Consider the following 22,529-nt stretch of genomic DNA (forward strand, 5'->3'; position numbering starts at 1 on the left):
CAATAAAAATACTGTTTGTTAGAAACAGTGAGGTACTCTAGGAAGACAGACTTTTTTTAAGAAAAAAAAAAAAACAAACATCAAGCCTTAAGTAGTGAAAGGCCTCAAAGAAAGAGAACTGCAATTAGCCTACAAGGATACGCAGTGACATGCTTTATCTGCTGTAGACCCCCTGTTTGCATAGTGCCAGGACCATCAGTATTAGCAAGTTAGTTGGACAGAACATGATTAATGCCACAAAAAATAGGCTTCCAAACATATGACCCAGAGAGAGCAAATCAACCTCAGGAAGAACCACCTTTTCACGGTCAATCTGAAATTTATACCAAATGTCAACAGGTAGTTGAAGCATGAAGAAGGAACATCTGTTCAGGAGCACTCAGAAAAATGAGCATATATTGATTGCTGTTCCCCAGGTCAAACAGTTTAGTTGACAGCTCACAAAATGCATTCACAATCTCTTAAGATGCTCATACCAACATCAAACAGCTCTCCCTACTTCTGTGCTGCAAGGATATCAATAGCTGCAGCTCTTTTCTAGCTTTTTTTCCTCCTCCTTTCGTATATTTGACTACTGAAGAACAAGTAAAATGCTATACAACTCTAAAAGGCATGTCCCTGCCTCAGCACAGGGTAAAATAAGCTGCCTTTGCAGCATGCAAGTCTGCAGGGAGATAAAAATATGACATCCAGGACATGTGGAGCTGTTCCTGAATTTGTTTTCCTTTCCTTCCCCCTCTTCTTACTAAATTTCTAATTTTGTATCCCTTCTTCTTCTAAATTTCAGTCAAGTCTTCTTCAAAAAAATGGTCAGGTGCTGAAAGAGGTTGCCCAGGGAGGTGGTTGAGTCACTGTCCCTAGAGGTGTGTTCAAGAACCATTAAGATGCAGTACTAAGAGACAGGGTTTTGTAAGGAATACTGATGGTAGGTGAATGGTTGAATTGGATTATCTTGGAGGTCTTTTCCAATCTTTTCTACAATTCCACAATCCTAGCAAAATCAAAGAATTCCCCGATATCACAGCTTACTGGCACAAAATCCACCCTGCCATAAGACGAAAGCACTTGTTCACAGCTTGGCCTTTTCTTACCTTGGAGGTCTTGCTATCATCCAGGTACCAGAACTTGATGTGTCGATTTCCAGCTGTAACAAAGTAACTGCAGTCCTCTGAGAATGACACAGCTGTCACTTTACTTGAGACTTTGTTGGCTGCCACTACAATGTTTTTCTGGAAACACAATCATTCAGATATCTTGATTTTTTTGCCCAAAAGCAAAGGAAACTCATTCCAATTGCAGGTACATATTCACTACAAGTGCTGTAGCAGCACTATTCAACATTACTCACTTCTGAACACAACTTCCCCAGAGGAAGCTGATTTGGCAGATAGAACAATTCACATTTACATTCAATTCCATCTTTCACATTGACTGGGAACGAGAACAAGTCAGCAGTCCTGCACTACTGCCTGCAGGAACTTGCTGTTTGAGCCTTGATATGCTGGTTGCACAGTCACAGGGAGCTCAGAGCAAATTCATTTCCCTTTATAAACAGGAAGACAGGCTACAAACCAGCAAAGAAGGAGTTCTCCCAGCCTTGAGGCGGTCATGAGGACAAACTGCTCAAGCTGAGGAACAGGTATTTTCCATGAGGAAAATAGTACTCGTTCCTTCATGACTTCTCTTCTCCTTTGAGACAGAAAGCTTTATTGAAAGATCCAAAACACAAAAAGACCAAGTCTGTACTGCAAAACACAAAGCAAAACCTGCTGCACTTATCTATGCACCTCAGAAGGTCAAAAAAACTGGGGAAGGGAGAAGAACACAGAAGGAACATACAAAGGGAACAGATACTGACCAAGCAGAACGGCCAGATGACAGGAGCTCCCTCTCCTCAAAGACTAGTCCTTCGTTTACCTCCCCCATCCCTTTCCCCAAGGATTAGAAGGAGAGTGAATTAAAGTTTTCTCCTCTATCTCTGGTTGGTTTTCAATGCCGCAGCACACAGCTGACAAAAGTGCACCATTTATGACTGTTGCTTTCAGGAACAGGTGGTTTTGTTTTTTTTATATACAAGCAGCACACACACGAATATTTTCTGAAAAATAAGACATGTTTTTTCTTTCCACAGATTGTTGCCCAACCTAATAGCAGACATTTGGCCTCCATCAGCTTTCACCCACTCTACTTTCTTTAAGTTCCCATTCCAAATCATCAACAATGGAATTAAAGTATTAAAAATCCCCAAAGCAAAATGAGCCAAATGCATCCACTACACCAAAGAGGAGTCACTGGCTGAAGTTTCCTTCCTCAATCTCATGAGCTGTTTTTTCAACAAGCCTTTAGGAAAGCACAAAGCTTTGTCAAGGCTTCAAGTTCAGGATCTTCTGACAAGACAGCAAGATGTCATGTCTCCAAGTAAAGAGAATACCCCTTCAATGAAGTGATCTAGACCATCCCTAAGGGACTGGAGCTCTGTCATGCCCAAACTTGTCTGCCTCTATGAATGTTAAAAAGATGATAATAAAACAGAGGCTGCAAGCAAGATGGAACCAAAATAGGTTACTGACAGACTGTCCACTCTTTTTAATCTAGCAAGGCTGTTGTCCATCCGACCTCCTGGAGACTTACCTTCCATGACCACACATTGACAATCATGTCATGTTGGTACCCCACAGACACAATGTACTTGGAGCTGGGAGAGAATGCCACACAGGCCACCCCATACTTGTGCTCCTGGAGCTCTGCCACTTGGGTTCGTTCAGCCACATCCCACACCCGAACAGCTGGCATGTGCCCACTCTGGAGGGGACAACAACAGAGAACAGTAAATGTAACTTCTGAGGTAGATTCTGACAGATTCAAGAACACGTTATGGGGAGGGAGGCTCAGAAAAAGATGTCCATATTCTGAAATTGTAGGCGGGTGAGATGGTGAGATTAGACTTGAGTTCCTGCAAATCTTTAAAGTCCACATTGAGACTGCTAACCAAATGAAAATATGCATTTGAACAGGTACCTGATAGAAATAAGACTATCTGTTCTGCTTTAATCTTGTTCTATACTCTCCTCACAAAACAGCCAAAGACTGTAGCAGTACTTTTCATGCACCATGCCTGACATTTGCAATGAGAATTCACAGCCAGTCTCTGAAGAGGATTACATGATACTGCAACTCTGGACTTAGTGAACTGAAAGACTCAATGCAACGTGGACATCAGAGACCTCAAATCAGGTCATGCCACACAAAAACATGACGTGAATGTCCATGTTAATTATCATACATTGTTTCAGGAGGGCATACTGAAAACTAACAGTACCATTTCTGTTGCAAAGGTAACAAATACACATGAATGCAAGGCTGGCAGAATGCAAGCAAGCTAGTGATAAAGACATTTTTTACATTTGTTCTCAAGAGAAAAAAAAAAAACCTCAGACTTCAGAAATGCCAATTAAGCTACCAGACAATTCCATTTTTCTCTTCATCAGTTATTAAACCAAAATAAAACAAGAAGCAGCAGATGAGCTGCAACATTGGCCAAGAATACGCCTGATGAGCAAACCCTACTCCAGAACCTACTCATGATTTCACATTGCAATCTGCCAAACCAGTAGCTTGTAAGATAACATTTCCATGGCAACCAGGCAAAATGGTACCTTTTCTCATCATGGCTAAGTCATCTGATTGTGTGGGAGAGGCATGATTTATGACAAGAAAGAGAAATTAAAGCTTTAATAACTCAGAACTGTGAGTGTTTAATTGTCTTGTCCAAAAGCTTTGCCAAATGACTGTGTGTAGCCTGGAAAAGTGCTATGGTGGATTTTACTGCATTTGTTACAGTTCTTTCTCCTGCAAGGCAGAGCTCAGGTCTCAAGGCGGCTGTCAAGATGTCACAGTGAGATAAATCAGCTGCTCTTCCAAGCAATTACTGCACTTAAACATATATATACACATGTGTGTATATACACACACACACACACAGATACTTCTCAGCACCTTAGAATATACTTGGAAACTTTAACAAATTGAATTCATATTAAATCACTTAACTAACACTCACCAAAAGCAAGCTCTGTATGGTTTCTGTACACAAGGAATTTATGCCACCGTGGAAAGAAAGTTAAAAATATACAAAATATATATGAAATATTCAAAAGACATTTGATGCATATGGCAAGCCAAGGACAAGCCACTGTGCTCTCCTTCTTGAAAAGCCAGTCGTGCAGAAAGTTGAATTGTAACAAGGCAGTATTAGCATGAGGCTTCTAAAAGCCAGTTTGACAATGTTAACTCACTAAGCATATCCCTGTGGGAAAACCCATAGGACAAAGTAAGAAGAGACTGCTGACACCAGCAGGGGACACTACTCCACCAAATAATAACTCAAATGAGAGGCATGTGGGAGGATACCAAAAAGAGAAATGATCTTGCAACAAGACAGGAAAAAAATAAAATAAAAACTTTCAAGTATAACTGGAAAAAAAATAAAACAAAACAAATTTGTCATTTTCCCTAGTAGTGTCAAGCTGAAAAGCTTAGATTGCCAGTAAGAATAATATTTGCTTCATTTTTCATTTCTTTTCCTACCCACATGAAAAAAATAGAGCAGCAGAGAGTACAGAAAACAAGGATTTTTTTTTACTTCCTTCAGAATAAATAAAAGAAAATTACACATAAAATTATAATGTTCTTTTATATATATATATATATATACACACACACACACACCTTAAGACTTTTAGAGTATAAAGAGGCACTAAGAACAAACTACAGTATAGAAGCTCTGATGGAAAATCCTGGCAGGGGGACCAAGGGGGTGTCAAGGCAACCTCTGTCCTGAAACATTACTGCTTGGCCCAGCTGGGGAGCCACCCAGTGCAGTGACATGACAGCTGCCATTGCAATGACTGCTCTAGGGACCTCTGGAGTGCACAGTTATCTTCTTGACAGCTTGAACATAAGGGTGTGATATATTCTTTCTCTCTGTGGCTGAGACTCAGGAGGGCACCTGTTTCACATATGCTTGCTCCCCATTTCTTAAAGAAGCACAGAGTAGTGGTAAACTACTATTAATTTCAAAAATCAGCAAACTGAGCCCAATCCTAAGACAGTGAACATTTCTGTAGATTTCTAACATGTAGCAATTCCAAATTCACGAAACACAGTCCATGTCTTGAGCTTCTAATGCACAGCAGACATGCAGTACAGTTATCTATATTCTCCCTTTTATGTATGTTTGAAAAGAGGAAGCAATTGTCACCTCCAGTCAAACATACAACGCCAAACCACAGGCACCCAGATCTTCCTTCAGTCAATATTCCAAAAGCTCTAGTCCATACGCACACTTTTCACTTTTTGCACAACACAGTTCAGCTTCAGCTACTTTCTGAAATCCTACAGGGACAAGGATAAACTGAGATTAAGGGCCGTCCAAGTATTCTTCACTGTGCTACAGCAGAGCCAGGCTGTGTGTGTCCTCTCACTGATTTCCACTCTACCTTCAGCCCACACAGGCCACTGCAGAAGATTCATTCCCCAAGCTAATGAAAAAAAGCATACTAAAAACCCACCAGCAAGACCATCCATAGCTGCCCATAACCTGATCAATCCTTCAAGAGATGAAACATTAAAATAAGTTTCTCTGGGGCAAAGGCTGTTCACTGGCTTGTTTTTTCTAATACTCTCTGCCATGCTTCAAAATGGGCTAGACAAGGTGTGCGTCTCTTCTCTCACACTTACCTCTCCTGTAACCAAATATTTTCCATCTGGAGAGAAAGCAAGTGCTGTAATTGTTTTCCTAAAACAGAGAAAATGACACTGAGAAACATTTCCAACAAATGATTTCATTTCAATACATCACGACTGGGGAGTAGGCAGGGACAAACTGGAAAGAGGTTCAAATCACACGTACTAGCCTGACACAATAGCTTTGCTTTACGAGAAGTCTTTAACACTTGCTCTGGGGATTCCCTGGTGCCCAAACCTCTAGCAGTATGCCTACAAAACTGGACAAGCTCCAAAAGTTGAGGTTCACCCTCATACTCATGCCTTTATTCCAGAAGCAGGACCGGCCTGTGTCCTAGCTCCAATAATGAGGCCTCGGTTTCATATGAATTTAAAAAAAAAATCATACAGATACCAAAGAGTTCTTGCAAGGCTTCTTCCAAGTCATGCCTGCTAACAGTTTCTCATGGGGACACAAAATTTATGATCTGTTGCCTCATCAATGACAGCACCCCACATCAGAAGGAAGTAGAGTTAAGCCAGCAGGCAGGCCCTCCCCAAGGTGACTCTCACAGAGGGGATTAGCAGAGAGCAATAGAAGCTCCTACGCTTTGCTCAAGCCATAAAAACCTTGACATCTACCTCCCACAGACAAGCAAGTTAGCTTGAAACTTCACTCACCTGGAACTGTTTAGAATATGGTGTTGCTTATTTTTTCTGGGGTTGAACAGCACAACAACACACCTAGATGGAAGAAACAGAACAAAAAAAGTTTGCGTAAGTATATTTATAAAGAAAAACAAAGAGCTATTCTTGCTGGCAGAACGGCAGCATACACAGGCTCAGAAAGATGTTCCATCCCCTAACCTCACAGGCTGAACTTTGGCTATCCAGGAAAAGCAAAGTAAGAATCACAAATCTCTCCCATATGGAGGCACGCTGCGTGTTACTATCATAAAAATTACCTTTCTTGCATCTGTAAGCTGTAAGTCTCTGACTGCTCATGCTGGACAGAAAGGTTAATGATGAGTCTATGTGATGGCCCTAACAGACTAAGTCTCCTACCATAAGGACAACCATATGTACGAAGCACCAAACCAGAACGTCTAGAGCGGAACAAGAATATTAGGATGAGGAAAAGTGATTTCTAAAAAAGCTCACAGTTGAGAAGAGGAGTTAAATTCCTGCATCTTCTTGTACCAAAGGACAGAAAGTTGTTGAGCACAGCACGAGAGGCGGCTGGCCAGTTAAGAAATGAAAAACCACAATACCAAAACCTATTAACCCTAAAAGCATCCGAATAAACAATTTCCTTCAGAGCTTGGTAGAAGTCTTTCAGAAATAAGAGCTGCAGAAGTAAGTAGAAAATTTCTGGTAAGCAATATAATTGTCACTACCAGGAGCATAACAGTCACAGATTGGGAGGTGAGTGACTGAGAAAAGGCCCCACTTCCCCAAGAATCCATCCAGTAGACTTGTTGCCTCAACCCACCTCAAGCAGCCTGCAACATTTCCAAGTCCTGCACCTTCTCCACTCCACACAAACACTACCTAACAAAGTTTCAGAAATCCTCATATAACAGCATTTGCTTGGTAGAAGAGAACAGTAGCCACCGGTTACATTTAAAAATAAAAAAGAAACAAAAACCACCACCACTGGGCCCTTCCTGCTTGCTCCTGAAAGCATAAAAGGAAAGAAAAATTGGCCTCAGGCAGAACAGCAATTGCTGTAATGACTTTGTGTCCTATCTCTCACTTCATCTCTAAAATAGAAATCAAGGGTTTTGTCTCTCACTGTCAACACACACTGCCAATGCTCAGAGTCCTGGCTTCTCTTTCACAGCCATGCCAGCAGAGCACTGCAGGATATCTAAGCTCCACTGACAGTGGCCCTCACTGCCAAAGAGTGCACTTATAACAAGAGCATACTGGAGCTCACCCACCACATGTGCCAGGCCACAAGCATCAGTCACAGGAGAAAAGCACAGGACGAAGAAGTAGCACAGTTGGTCTGAAGCAGACAAGGAAGAAGACAAAAGCACAGGCATCATGGGAAAAATATCCCAACGTAGGCAGCAAACAAGTAGAACAGCTCGGCACCATGCTGCCCAGGGCCCAAACTCTGCTCCCAGCAGCAGTAGGTGCTCACAGCACTATTGACCCAGGTTTGTCAGGGTCTCAACTCTGCCATCTCTGCAGAGGCTTTCATCTTCTTCCCTGTCTTAGGCAACTTCCCTTTCACATAGTCTGGCAGGTAGCCTTACCAGAAACAACGTACATTTTGAAATTGCAAAGAGACCAGGAAGGTCTTTGAGCTCAAAGTCCCAGGTGGAAGTAGTCATCCTCCATTAACTTCACTGGATCGAAGCTGACCCAGTCAGATGTTACCAAAGCTTTAACCTCCAAGTCACCAGCTGTTCACAAGAAATGTCCCAGAGTGAAATACTCTGCATTTCCTTCCTTCATTCTCTACTCATGCCCCATGCAGAAAGCCAAGGAAATGAAGGCAACAGGCTTTCTTAACATTGAAGGGTGGCAGCCATGACTGGAGATAAGATCTTGTGCAAGAATGTGGAAGAGTAAATAAGGAATCTGTTCACGCTGAGATTGATCCTTCCATACTTATCCTGGGGAAACAACCTGGAGTTTGAAGTCAAAGCTGTGCTATTATTTTCTGAAGGATTACTGTAAGGAAGCAGGTGGTTTGTGATTCATTAACAAGCCCATAGAGCTACCCTTGTAAATCATGAGATATGAAATAGGAAGTTAGCATATGTGAATATCTGTCTAATCCCAAATCTCCAGCTAATCAGATAAGCAAAGTAAAACTTCATTAGATGAAGTTTGATAGGTTTAATGGACTAAAATACTGTTATTGACAGTGATGAATTTTGCTAAAAATAAGCTCCAACAAAAACATTAGAAAGAATAAAGGAAAGATGCATCCTGGAAAAGAACTTCCTATATATTTTTCTGGAAAAAAAAAAAAAAAAAAAACTACTTCAGAGAACTGAAGGCGGTCTGAAAACACAGGAAAGATGCAAAAAACAAACCATGGTCTTCAAATCAGGCAAGTAAACAAACCACTTCCTAGTATAGCGAGCCACTAAGGTCCGGGGCTTTTCTGTTTGTAACTTCCACAACAGAGCCTTTGAGCACTCATAGTCATGAATATTAGCTCAGCTGATCTCAAGAGTTGGTGGTCTCCCTACGAGCCTGCCTTCCTTTCTCTTTCTAGGCTCCCAGTAAAGACCAGATCTCCTCTGGGAAGGTAAGTGCCTCCTACCTCAAACACCAGGGAGAACTGACAAGCTACTACAAGAGCCACACAGGTTACAGTTCCACAGCAGCAGGCACAGACATGGGTATTTTAATTCTGTCTTAAGAAACACTTGTGCTCCTTAAGTTGCACTCACAATGAATAAACTCTAGCAAGAAGAAGAAAAAAAGTTTTTTAGAAATAAGTCAGATATCTCCGTACTAGTCTGCAAGCATTGACTAATGCCACAAAAAGGTAATTTTAACCCATATACTTACTGAAACAGGACCGCATATGGTTGAACTCTAAACTAGACCTGCTAATCAGTTATGGGCTCATATGCCAATTAAGTCATTTGGCTAAGCTAAAGTGGTATTTTCAGCTTGCTTTCTTGCATGAGCTGTTATGCAACAAAAACCACCCCAGTGCCATGCTTTCCACCATCACCCTCCTGTCTGCTACACACATGAGCAATGAAGACTCCAGCTAATGCCACAAACACCTTATGTAACAGGATGGGAGGCCACAAGCCACAGACCTCACAGTATGTCCAGAGAGTGAGGAGCACATGACTTTGACAAATTGCCCCCTCTCAAAATGCTTGAAAAGGCTTGTAGTCCTCTCCATTCCAGAGGACATGTCTTCTCAAAGAGCAGGGGTTAATCGCTTTCACCACTTTAACCTCTTGTGAGTATTCAGGGCAGCCTCAGTGCCTGTTCAGACACCTGTAGCGTTCACGGCCCTGGAGCAGTTCCTCCACCCCTCATGGCTGGCAACTCATTCTTAGAACCTGCAGCAGTTCCCAAATGATGGAGCTGAGAGCTCATGAGTACTCTGGGTGTGCTTTGTTTTAGCAAAGTGACTTGGTACAGCAAAATAAAAGGAATGGAGACAAAGAATGGTCAAGATAATTGACCCACCTATTCCATGCTTTCTCCAATTTCATTACGGCTGCCAAGCCCTCAGTAGACTCAAAGTACCTACTCCTTTCTATTCAGTTCCACTTTAATCTTCGTTAAAATAATAAAAATAATTACCATGGAAAATTAACTGCATACAAGAGCATACAGTCATCTATCCATCCTACCCCCTTTTCTGCAGTTTCATAAGACTTTATTCAGCATTTCAGAAACAGACAGGTGCAAAGGACACAAGGAAAGACAGTTCTGATCTTTCTGTTCCTAGCTCCCACTTGTGGATGCAAACCAAGCAAAATGCTTTAAACATGCACTGCTATTATGGTCATGTCACCTCTTCCCAAACTGAAGCTGTCAAAATAAATTAAAGTCCAAGACATCTCTATCTGAAGAGAATTTTTTAAATGCTAGTGCCAACATGAAAACTAACACCAGCTCCAAAAGCACTTGATGTGGGACCTAAACCAGTACCAACCATAATGCACACTAGCTGTTCAGGTCAGAATTGCTAGCAAATTCGTTTCTGCACAAACGCCACTACCTTCTCTGCAGCCCCACACACAGCTTGATGACAACACCACCTTCTCATGCACTAATACAGTCTGATTTCCAAGACATTTATAGAAGTTGTTCACTGTCGTATAGATTACTGCTGTACAAACCATCTATTCAGCCCTCTGAGATCAAGTGTCCTACTTGTTTGTACAACGGTTCCTGCAGAGGTCATTGACAATTGTGTACACATTTAAAGGTTTATTTCTGGATCTCCATGTCACTCACAACCTTTAAGTAACACCTTTCTGCTGCAAGCAGCTTTTAAAGACAAAACAGCTGCAGAATCTCTCCCAGGTCTCCTCTTCTTCATGGGGCAGGCGCTCAGGTAACCTCAGCAAACACAAAGGCCAGAATTGGCTATCACAGTTACGTCAAAGGATTTTGCAGCATCAGAGAGCCCACTTGGATCAGTCAATAGGAAAGCGGGGAAAGGTACCTGGCAGAGTTTTCTAAAACTCCAGCATTTCTAAACCTCCACAAACTCTATCTTATATGTGCACAACCATGCAGCACAGACACAGACAAAAAGCTGGTGTTGTTTCAAAGGGGGAGGGGAAATGAGTATCTGAACAGTTCCCATTGGCTCCAGTAAAGGAATATATATATACATATAAATAAACAATTTCCATAAGCTACATATAGAGAAATTGGACGTCAGTATCACATTTGCATGAACTACCTGACTCAACAAACAGCAGCAGATCACTTCATGCCCTTTCCATCCCATTAATTCTGTCTCTCCTCCTCACAGTTCCATTCCTGTTCATCCCCAAATCCTAGTTTGTCAACATTTTACTCCTTCCTCACAGTCCCCTTGTTTCCCTACACATCCTGCTAGTTGTAGCTGCCTTTCCCCATCCTTCTTCAGCGAGCTAGTGACAAACAGATCTCTGCAGAAGTCAGTTTCCATCCTTCCATTCTCTGCAGGACACCCACCTCTTCAAAGGGATCAGGAAAGTCAGAGTCAGTGATAGTATTCCCAAGTTATTCATCAACCCCCTGTTGCCATATCTTGCAGGACACAGAACTGGAGCTGGAGTTCAAAGGGTGAAGTCCCTTTTTCCCAAAATTATATAGCCTATGCTGTAAAGAGAATGTTGTGTGGAAGAAAAGCTCAGTTGAGTTGTCAAAACAAATTTTGGCCTTCCCCATGGGCAGCCTCCAGCCTCCTTTCACGATGCTGCAAGAATAAATAAAAATAGCAAACAATCCCATTCCTTCAAAACTGATCCATTTCTCAATTTCTGGCTCATACTCTGTTCTCTTCCCCAGAGTAATTCAAATGAGTCTGCAATAGCTTCCTACGCACAAAATGCATGAAAAAGAAAAAAGGCATTGATAAGAACAAAATCTTTTTTTTTTTTTGCACTGCACTGGTTGCCAAGGGAAGCTTGATCAGAGTGAAGCAGTATCTACAAAAGCTGGTGTTAATTTTCTATGTAGCAACTCTTTCTGCCAAAAAGCTTCTTTAATTCACAGCCAATACTGGGAGTGGGTTAACAGTGATGAGAAAGGATGTGCAGTTACTGGCTATGTAACTGAATAGGTATTTTCATTCAGGCTATATTAATTAAATGCATTCTGAGAAGAAAGGACTATCTGTTGAAAGGTTAAGATCTGGGTATCACTGCCTGAGAATAAAAGCCCTCTGAGCCTGCACCAAACCACGACCAAGAAGGGTGAAAGGGGGTGGAAGTCAAATGCAGAGAAATTCATACTTCAGGAAAAAACACAGACTAATGGAAAGATGGACAAGATATTCACTATAAAAAAGAAAACTATAAATATATTTAAGTGTCTCTGGGCTAAAAGAGTAGGAATTTCTGTTTGCCAACCAGGAACACGCCTGTTCTGCTTAAAAGGAGAAGGTTGGTTGACACCCCAAATCTGCAGGACTGAAAGCAAAAATGCAGGATTAAACAGGCTCTGCTCCGAAAAACACACAAATGGATGCACCAGATCATACTTGAGTCCAGAATCTTGCCTCTAATAGTGGAGGAATGCACAGGCCTAGGGAAGAACACAGCAGATTGTAAAAAGACTTTCTAGACTACTTTTTCAGCCTCCAGAAACTTAACATTCAAAGCTATCTTAAGGCAGTGGGAGAAAGCTTTCTGGTTTTAACCTGTCTGGCAGCTTCAACAGAGCCTTATCCAAACTGAGCTTTAGCCAGCTAGCTCCCACCTGCACAGCAGCCTCTTACACATTTAGACCAACCTGTAAAAATGCCGAGCTTTGCACCTTTAGACTTCTCCTTTTCAAGGATCTCTGAGAGAAACTGAAGAAGTTACTGGGGAGGGGGCTGCAAAACAGTAATGGATCCAAAACAGCATTGGGCTCACCATGTCTTCCCCTGCCACAGAGTCACTGCAGGGCATTTCTCTCCACAGTTCTTCTGTGCCAAAAATAAGCAGGAAATCTGAGGGAAATCTGGTTGCACTAATCCACATGAAAACGAAAAACTAAACAGTAAATTTGGTCTAAAGGGCAAAGCAGAACTGTCAAGAAGGGTTTTGTAAGGATAACCCTCAAAGGGACAAGGGTAGCCTCTGCTTCTCCACCACTCAGCTTCTGCTGAACTCACATCATTCATTACTGATAGGCCAGACAAGCCCGGTATGAGGGAACGTAAGATGAAGGAGCCTAATAGCCTCTCTGTGTCCAGCATCATTTGCTTTGCATAACCACAGGAGAGTGCTCTGATTACTGTCCTCAGCTGAGGCAGGATAATGCTAGAGACAGCTCACTTCCCAGTCATCCTTCAGTGCACCAAGATAAAAGAACAAAGAAATGCAAGAGAACAACTTCTGCAACATCAAATAACTGCAGCCTCTAAATGCTCCCCCACAAAAATCAGGGCCTGTATCATCTGATGGCCTGCCCAGAAATAGGCAACTACTCTGCTCACCACCTGGCAAAGACGCTGTCACCTCACCACCTTCTGTTAACAGCAGCCAGCCTACATGCACTGGCTGTGCTGCAGAGAAGGGAGAGAGCTTAGTGCTCCTGCCTCTCACAGTGCCAGTGTTAACTCCTGCTGTACATGGCTAGCAGCTTATGCTATCTCAAGGTTTGTTTTTAAGGTACAGAGCAGAAGGAAGAAGAGTTTTAAGACTGGCGCCCTTTAATTGCTCAAGCCTAAGTGCAGGATGATGGGTCAGGAAAACAAAGTCATGAATGTCTCCCCACAAGATGAGTGCAGGGAGATGAAACATTCCCGGCCTGCCAATAAGCAAGGTATGCCAGCAGCTGCGCTGGGGACTGAGAGGCTGCCCACAGAGCAGGAGGCACCCTTCCTAGGGGCAGAGTTGGGCCAGGCAACTGTTGAGAAAGATGTGGACAAGAAATGCACATGGGGAAAATAGAGGGGAGAAATGAACTCAGAATGAAAACCACTAAATATAAAGCAGCTTACCAACTGGGAACAGCAGCAACTGGTTGAAAATGACCCAATTGTTACAGCTCATAACTGCCTAGTCACTAATGATTCAACAGGAACTTACCTTCAGAACTTCCCAATTCCTTCAATGCTCCACAAACAAGAGAGGAAGAAAAACCTTGGAGATGAGATCCATGCTGCTTAGGAAACTGGATAAAACCCTCCCCTGGAACAACTGAGGAGAGGCCATCTTCTCTGCCTTGAGGAACAGTGTCTCCCCCACCTGGCCTGTCGCAAAGAACAATGCAGCCAGGCACAGCAGCAGCTACACATACATGTGGATTGTACATCAGCCTGCATGTCTGACAAGGCTTCACAGGACATAACACACAGATGATAAACACACACCCACCAATATACATACCTACACACATACATACATACACACACAAGGCTCATGACTAATACACACAACCTCCATTGCTCTCTCCCAAACTACTCTCTTCCCTTCAGCCAGGCATCAATGCCAGCAATATACTTACATGAAGTTTTAAATCAACTGGGCTAGGTGTAGGAGTTGCAGAACTGCGTTTCATTTCAGCACTCTTGACAAACACCCACTGAACACTACAAATCAGCAGCAGCCCCAAGGGCTGGAGCAACGAGCAGCCAACAATAGGAAGACTGGGGAATAAAAAGGCTCACTGAGACAGTTCATGACACAAAACCATACTGATCAGTTAGAGGAGAGAGATTGAGAAGCAGTAGAAAACGGAGCCTTGAGCAGGACCTCCTTGATGCTACTAAGATGTTGGAAATAACAAATCAGAACGTGGCTGCAAAGCTGAAGAGTTCTATGACAAGGCAGGGAATGCAACTTTTCCCAGGATGGATGCTACAGAATCACAACATATTGTGTCATTAATTCTTTAGAAAGGGCTCGTCTCTATACACCAAGGGCTTCACCCAAAGTTACTGCTGACACAGGCATCAATAAACAGAAGAGAGCAACTCTCAGCCTTTACGGAACAGCCAAGGCACCTGCCCCAGGGATCTCCCGCTCCCCAGTCGTGCTCCACCCTGCTGCTTACTTGCAAGAGACAGTCTCTTTTCCATCAACATCTGGCTGACTGATTTGTCCTCCACAGTACAAGTGAAAAATCAGAGGTGCCAAAAACGCTGTGTTTGAGGGAGGAGGATGAAGAGCAAGAAGTTGTTAATGATGTAGGCTCTGTAATACAGTACTGCCTCAACAATACTGCCTCAGCACCAGGCTCTGAACTATATACAGAGTCTGAAAGACCTCATGCTTGTCAGATCTGCTCTGTCTGAACTCCTCTTGACCTGCCCTCAGTTTTGTTTCACTTGGTTTAGCTGTGACAGCAATTTCTCTAACCGGCCAGGTGTCTATGGCTAATTTGTTTTACTTCTGTTTTTGGTTTTCTTTTTTGAATGCTATAGCTGCAGTTTTATATGAATAACAGTAAGAAGCAGTTACTCAACATAGAATGAGATATTTACAACCAATACAGTGATGTAGTAGAGAGAAACGCAGGTGCACCACAATAGCAGAGGCCCTGATAAAGAGAGGGATAGGGCTGCGCAGAGGAGCAGAGGACAGGCTGATAAGAGTGAGGCACATGCTTGGCAGCAGGAACACCCCAGCTGTGACCAAATCACAGACAGTTAAATAAATACAGATGTGGGAGCTGCACAAAACTGGAGTTACAAAGAAAACAAGGAAATAACATCTAACATGCATAAGAGACAGCATACAACGTGAATTCAGAAGTAACACAGAGCTGCAGATAAACTAAGTGAGAAAAGTGTAAAAGTGTGTTAACAAATATATCAATATAAACCACCTCAAGTGGACACTGGAGTTAGGAAGAAGCCATCAGCAACATCCACATCAAAATCCTTTCAGTGAAAAGCTACAAAGGCTGGAAATTTACGGTCTTACCCTCTAGCTACTGACTTTGAAGATCCAGAGAAGCCACACAAGGGTGAGCATAACACCATGAAAGAGGGACAGAAATGAAGAAATGCATTACTCTTTTAGTTGTGTTATCACCATTACCACAACTCTCTATATAGAAATATTCAATTCACTACTATTCTTTTTTTTAATAATCTACAACAATTACAAGTAGACTAATAGTTATTGAATTAGTGTTAAGATTTCAGTTATGTAAACAGTAAGTTCCTGCTCCTATTTGCACACACTTCTTTACATATATAAGGGGTACTAATTCTTTACCCATAAACATTTAAAGCATAATTAAATCCAAGGGAAAGAAGAAGAAAAAAATGCAAAGGCCTAGGGAAAAAGGAAACAATGGAAGACAAATTAAAAAAATTTCAAAAATAATACTTAAAAAAAAAAAAAGAAGTGGGTTTTTGTTTGTTAAAAAAAAACTCACTCAGAGGAAAAGGCAAAAAGAATACAGGTAAGGAACAGCAACATTTATACAAAAATTACTGCAGAATCATCAAATTTGCCATCAGGCTCTGAGCAAATTCAGCTCTCCAGCCCAACTGTACAACAAGAAAGGATAGAAGCTCTCTCTGAAAGCATCCTCCTGAGAGAGAGCAGCTCCTATACAGCCCCAGCTGAGCTGAAACAGCAGCCTCTGGCTCCACACGTCAGGTCTGCCCTGACCTGTCAGCAAGAGTGGCTACTGCCACACCACAAAGCCTTGAAAAGCTGAAGAAGTTTCTTCCTTTGAACTCAAGCCCCACAGGGAAGCCATATCCCATGTGTAAGCAATAGGCCAACATCTGTTTCCGGCAGCAAATGCAGCCAGAAGATTCCCTCATAGTGCCAGAGCAGCTCCCAAGCTCAGGGAGAAGGCTCTACGCATCAAACTCATCATCGGGGACAAATGAATGTGACAGCCTGTGGCAGGGGCCTCAGGGCTTCAATTCTTTTACCACTAGCAGTCAGTGTAGTCAAACACAGTGGCATCAATCACAAGAGCAAGCAAGCAATAACACAATTTAGTTATGCCCTGTTTCCATCTGATTAACCTCAGGGGGAAAAGCCAGCAGCAGGGGTGCCCTGCAGCTCCTCCTGGCAAAGATGGGGTGGAGCCAGGGGGTGCCCCACTGCCCTGTGCTGCCTGCCCCCTTTTCCTGATCAGGCAGCAGAACCTCCAGTGTGACAGGGAAACTGGAGCAGCTTTTCCTCCTGAATGCTTCAGTAAGCACAATTCCTGCAGTATCTACACAGAAGTGCCAGAGACAAAAAGCATTCCTGCTGCTTCAAAAGCGTGGCGTTAAGGAATTGCTCACTCCCAGGGGCCTGCTGGTTTTATCTCGTCTCGGCACTGGCTGAGCTCAGGGCTGCTGCAGGATGCAAGTTGCCAGGGACTGCAAAATAGCACCAAAGCCTCCTGCCAGCCCAGCCTGCCCAAAAGCTCATCGCTGCAGCTAGCTCTACCGAGCACCACTGATGCTGGGGAGGAACAGCTCTGGCAACATTCAATTCTATCTACACTGTATTTTGGGAGCCTTTGGACAGCGTAGCTTTAATAGGAGATGAACATTTACCTCTGTGTTGTCTACAATGAGATAAGGAGAGCATATTAACTGCCCTCTGTTTGTTTTGTTTTTTTCCTACATAATAGCTAACAAGCAACAGTTGTCATGAGACCTGAAAGGACAGCTTTCCTGGAAGGAGAAGTAACCACAATAACACTAATCCGCTCTCTCATCACAAAGAAACGTGGTGAGGGTGGAGTCCAAGAAGCACTGGGTCAGCCCTGTCAGGGCCCAACACTGATGCTGAGGAGAGGCAGGGGCTGATGCCAGTCTCTAGCTGCCAGCTGGAGGTACGTGCCCAGAGCAGGATGATGCCCACAGGCACAGCTGCCAGTGCTGGCATGCCAAGTCCTATGTCCAGGTTTCAGCAACACTCACTGCACATTTAAGTGGGCATGCTTACAACAAACAAAATGCACTGTTTCTTGACACTTCTTAGTCTAGCAGCATGCTGCCTCACCCTTAGCTTGTTGCCTTGCTGACACTGAGAGAAACCTGAGACCATCCCCAAGTGCCAGGTCTTCCAGGAAGAAATCCAGCATCTCCCCTTATTCACACCTGGCAAAGGGGTACATACTTGGGAACATACGTACTCCTTTCAAGTTAAACTCTGGGATTTGTGTGAAGGTTGCCAGGAGACACAATGCTTGTTTTGAGATTCTTACAGAGGGTGGAGAACAGTTGAGGCAGTTGGCATCTCATTTTCATCCCAGACTTTGCTTTCGGTCCCCACTTCACCCCCTCATTCTTATGCAAGATTGGGACTTGGCTCCTGAGCAAGTCCCACTGCAACACCAAGGTGCTGACTGCTGGAGGCACAGCTGCTGCAGGGGCATAGCAGGACAGGAACCAGGCAGGCTGCAACCTGCAGGGTCCTGCTCTCTGCCAGTCCCCTCCCTTCTCAGGTGATGGGCAAGCCCCAGGGGGCTGCAGGGCTTCAAGATGAGGAAGGCCTTGTACTCCAAAACAACCAAGGCTTTGCAACCATTCCTCCTCCCTGTTCCATGGGCATGCAATACATTTCCAAACCTGTCAAAGCTCCCCACTTGCAGAGCTCTACTAGAGCATTCAGCTTGTTCTCTCGCTTCAATTTCCTTGTGAGCAAACTGCAAATGACTCTCACCACAGGAGGTTTTCTCATTTTTTTCCCTATTTTTATTTGTTTTTAATATAGTGACTTCCCTTTGGTTCACATACTGGTTAATGAAGTCAGAGCGCACAGTAACAAACCAGCTGCCTGAACAAGATTACTTCCCAGCTTGCATCCCAGTTTAAAAATCAAATGTCATCAGCACATTTAGGCTTGCAGAGCCAGAGTGAGGACAATTAATGCTTCTGTCAATAAGGTAGGCTAAAGTCAGGTATAACCAAAATAGTCCTTTCAGCAGTCTCTGTTGTAGCTACCCTAAAGGCATGACAATGCTCTTGTGTTGAGAGAAATTGAATATTTACTCTGGAACTAAGATGGCTGCAGGAACAAGTGCATATTGCACAGTCTTCCTTAACGTGGTATGTCAGGCAAACAGCAGCAAACTTGCAGGACTCCTCCAAACCTCCCTAATTTTCCCCTGCTTGCAACCTCTGGAATCCAACACAGGAAAGCTTCAAGGGCAATTAAGTGCTTTCTTTGTCACAAGAATTTTCATTGCATTCTTGCACAGATAAAAGCGTTCCCATTTCCCTCCTCTCACTTTCTTCATCACTATCATTTTTGGCAGCAGCAAGAACTCACATTCTAACATAAACCTTCTCCATGGCTCCACTAACAGTTGTTGCCCCCCAAATTGCACTGTGCAGGCAGCACCTGGACCTGCCCTACCACATCCCCAACTTTGTTGTCAGTTAAGCTTTGTAGTTAACACAGCTGTGTGCCATGCTCTGGTACTAAAGGGTCAAATATAACTCCTTCTGCAAAACTGCTTTGTGAACATTCCTTCCAAGGTTATGCAAGAAAGTACTTTAGTTACCTGCTTAATACCCTGTTCCTATTATGTACAGCTCTTTAAGAGAGAAAAAAGAAGTTACTCTTTTTAGTAAAACTCACACGCTGGGAGAAACAGTGATCTTCTCTACTACCTGATTCCAAGGAAGACCAAAACCAAAGCTTTCTCAATTCAACAACACATTCCCTCTTCCCTATTGCAGACTTTTTTTTCAGAAGAATCTTCCTGTCCTTCAAACAAACTGCCACTATCATCCCAAATACACAACGGTTTCCTGCCCAGCCAGGAAGGAATAAAGAGTTATCAGCTCAGCTCAATGCAAGGCTACCCACCAAGGGCAAGGAAGTGCTCTCCAGCAGTCTGTTCAGGGAAAAGGCAGCTGCTCCTATACGTCCACTCCCTCTTCAAAGATGAAGTGAACAGCTGGTGAATTAATGTGTAAAACACTTCCCAAAATGCTTCACTGCAACTGGACCGTTCCCTTGAAAAATTCTATGTTCAATCTGAACGTGAAAAATTCAGAGATGAAAGCTTGCATTTAGGGTTTCAGTTTGGGTTGTTCCTGGAACCTCTGCTACCATGGGTCACCAACTGTAGACTTCAGCTACAGTTCAGTCCCTGAGCCTGCTGACAGAGGAGCATCACCTGCTAACAGCATGCTCTCTCCCACTGAAGGTATTACAAGAGTGCTCCACACTTAAGGGGTTCTATAGTCACACTGGGACACAAAGCAGCATGAACATAAGCTGCACTGAGCATAGCCACATGCTGCAACTCCTTGCTGGCCCCTAGCAGAAAGGAGGAAACAGGCAAGCATGGATGAGCACAGGCTCACCCAGAAGGGCAGGAACAGAGCTGACGTGCAAAGGAAATACTTTGGGAGAAAAGGCTCATACTGCATGACTGCCACATGACTGTGGAAAGACAGGGGATAAGAAGACATGTTAGTACCTGGCGGCTGAAGGGAGGATGCCACCAGAACTACTGCTGCTGCCAAAGCCCTGAATAGTAACTATTGGACAGTATCACATTTCATCTCTGTTTCTCCTGGGGCTGTAACAGCTGGCTTTCTGATGCACACAAGGGAATAATGATCCACCAAGTGGTGGTAACTTGAAGGCTGGATTACCATACTGCATTCTGGAGAAGTACCCTTTCCCTGCAGTGGGTAAATACAATAGAGAAAGTGTATTCATGCTTCATCATTCTGAAGGATCTGCTGTTCGTGGAGAACAGGGAAGGAAGGGGTTGGCATCTTCTTGAACACTTTCAGAGCACTAAAATCTTATGTTGTTGACTTTTGGCACAGAAAAAAACAAAACATTCCATTGGGTTGTAATGGCCCAACTCAAACCCAATTGCAGTCACAGCTCTTCAATTGAAATTGCTTTTAACAATCTAAATGAAGGGGATTTTCTTATCTTTCCCTCTGGGTCCACAAGCACAAATGTGCCAGGTGGAAAATCTCAAATGGCATGTAAAAACAGCATCCTCTCAGGAAAAAATGCACCAACAACAGTCCAGATTCTTGAGAGATAAGAAGAGGAAAGCAGTACAGCCCCTGGAAGATGACTGTACTGTTTTGAAAAGGACAAAAGTAGCTGCCTCTGGAGTGGCTAAAGAAGCTGAAATTTGCTTGGTATCAGATGTTAGTTCTACGGTAGGCTTCTATAATCTTCTTATTATTGCAGATTCTCCTTTAGAAATAAACATATAAAGGAGGCTTGAATTCTTCAAAAGTCTGGGTGAAATAAAATTGAAGGAGCCAGCACCAGCAGAACTGCATTCATATACTTGTCACCCAGCAGTTCAAGGACTTTCGTGTCCCTGTACCTATTCAAGCTGCATATGGGATTGGGTCCAACAATATTATCATTTGCTGCTAACAAAAATGAGCTAAGAGCTGTACTTTCACAGAGCTGCAGAACTTTGCACAAACCTCACATATACAAAGAGGTAACAAAACATCTACAAAGAAGTGAATTCCTTTTGTGCATCTACACATTTCTACAGCTGACTACTACTGTGGCACCCAAGCAAACTGATCAATTAGTTAAGAAAAATATGCCCTGAAGTAAGGCAGTAATGCTTGTCACCTCAGGATTTCATTGTTCCATGTAGCCTCCAACTCTAACCTGGCCAGGATGTTAATGAGTCTTGAAGAGATTGCTGATCAGAAAAGAATTCTGCTGTGGCCATCAGTGGTCTACTAGATCAGCCTCGCACAATTCAGTCCAACACCACATTGTCCAAAACCTCTCATTTAACACAGAAAAGCAAGGAAGCAAGACATCTTCATCACGCCTTGTAGCATTATACAATGTCTATCTTAAATGTTACTCTTTCACCGTGGGTTTTATGCAGCTTAGGGTAAAGGGAAATTCTTCTCAGTTGATAGATTACCACACAAAATAAATTATCTATAGAATGATGGAAAATGATGACTAAAACATTCCAAGAGACTCCACATGTGCATAGCTGGAAACCACTTGTCTACCGGAACTGGAAAGAGGTGTTTGGGAGCAAACCAGCAACCACTTCTGGAAAAATAAAACAAAGTCCTCACTCCTCAGCTTCCACTGGGAGTTACCACTCAATTATGTGAGACAGCTCCACACGTGCTGAGCAGACTCCTGGAAGGATTAAAACCAATTCACTCATTTCCTGCTGTGCTCCTCCCCTTCCTCCCACTGCTATGACACAGACTATTGTCACTGCCTGTTCATGCAGGACCTGGCATTTATTTCCCTGGATCCACATGGAAGGGTGCCAAGAGAATTATGACTTAGAAGGGCTGACTGAATTCAAGAGTTTTCCACTCAGTACTGTGAACACACTGGGAATGAGCATAGGAACAGAGAGATTGAAATGAGAACAAAGTGACTGGGGCTTGATACTGTTGCAGTAGAGGCTGGCACATGAGAGGCAGCTGCAGTAGTATCCAACACATATGCAGCAGTAGCATTAAAGTTTGAGTTAGCCATATAGTTTTCCCATTTTGAACCTATAATACCAACAGTCACTTCTGAATATTAGTTGTCGTGTTTCAAAAAACTCAAGGCAAAAAAACCAGAAGGAGATCTTGTGGCAAACAGCAGCAGGAGAAGAGACAACATCTTTATTTAAGTTTGAACATATGAATTCTTTTATTGTCCTCCCTTCCCACGTGCAAACAAGGATGTTACAGCATTAAATGTTTACAGTATAAG

The 22,529-nt window shown here is 43.1% G+C and overlaps 1 protein-coding gene across 5 annotated transcripts in view; it reads right to left on the minus strand.

Moving 5' to 3' along the window:
• The window catches only part of MAPKBP1 (mitogen-activated protein kinase binding protein 1), an 88,720-nt gene that overhangs the window by 35,226 nt on the left and 30,965 nt on the right, over nucleotides 1-22,529 (minus strand). For all 5 annotated transcript variants that reach the window (XM_065754801.1, XM_065754804.1, XM_065754802.1 and 2 more), the window contains 4 exons: nucleotides 6,406-6,468; nucleotides 5,740-5,797; nucleotides 2,632-2,802; nucleotides 1,092-1,229 (listed from right to left, as the gene is read on the minus strand). In XM_065754801.1, the coding sequence (XP_065610873.1) occupies nucleotides 1,092-1,229; nucleotides 2,632-2,802; nucleotides 5,740-5,797; nucleotides 6,406-6,468 (430 nt within the window). The remainder of the gene's footprint in view (nucleotides 1-1,091; nucleotides 1,230-2,631; nucleotides 2,803-5,739; nucleotides 5,798-6,405; nucleotides 6,469-22,529) is intronic.

The sequence above is a fragment of the Cyrtonyx montezumae genome, unplaced genomic scaffold (genome assembly GCF_038088225.1).
Source record: "Cyrtonyx montezumae isolate F1298 unplaced genomic scaffold, pur_monq_1.0 scaffold_10, whole genome shotgun sequence".
Lineage (NCBI taxonomy): Eukaryota > Metazoa > Chordata > Aves > Galliformes > Odontophoridae > Cyrtonyx > Cyrtonyx montezumae.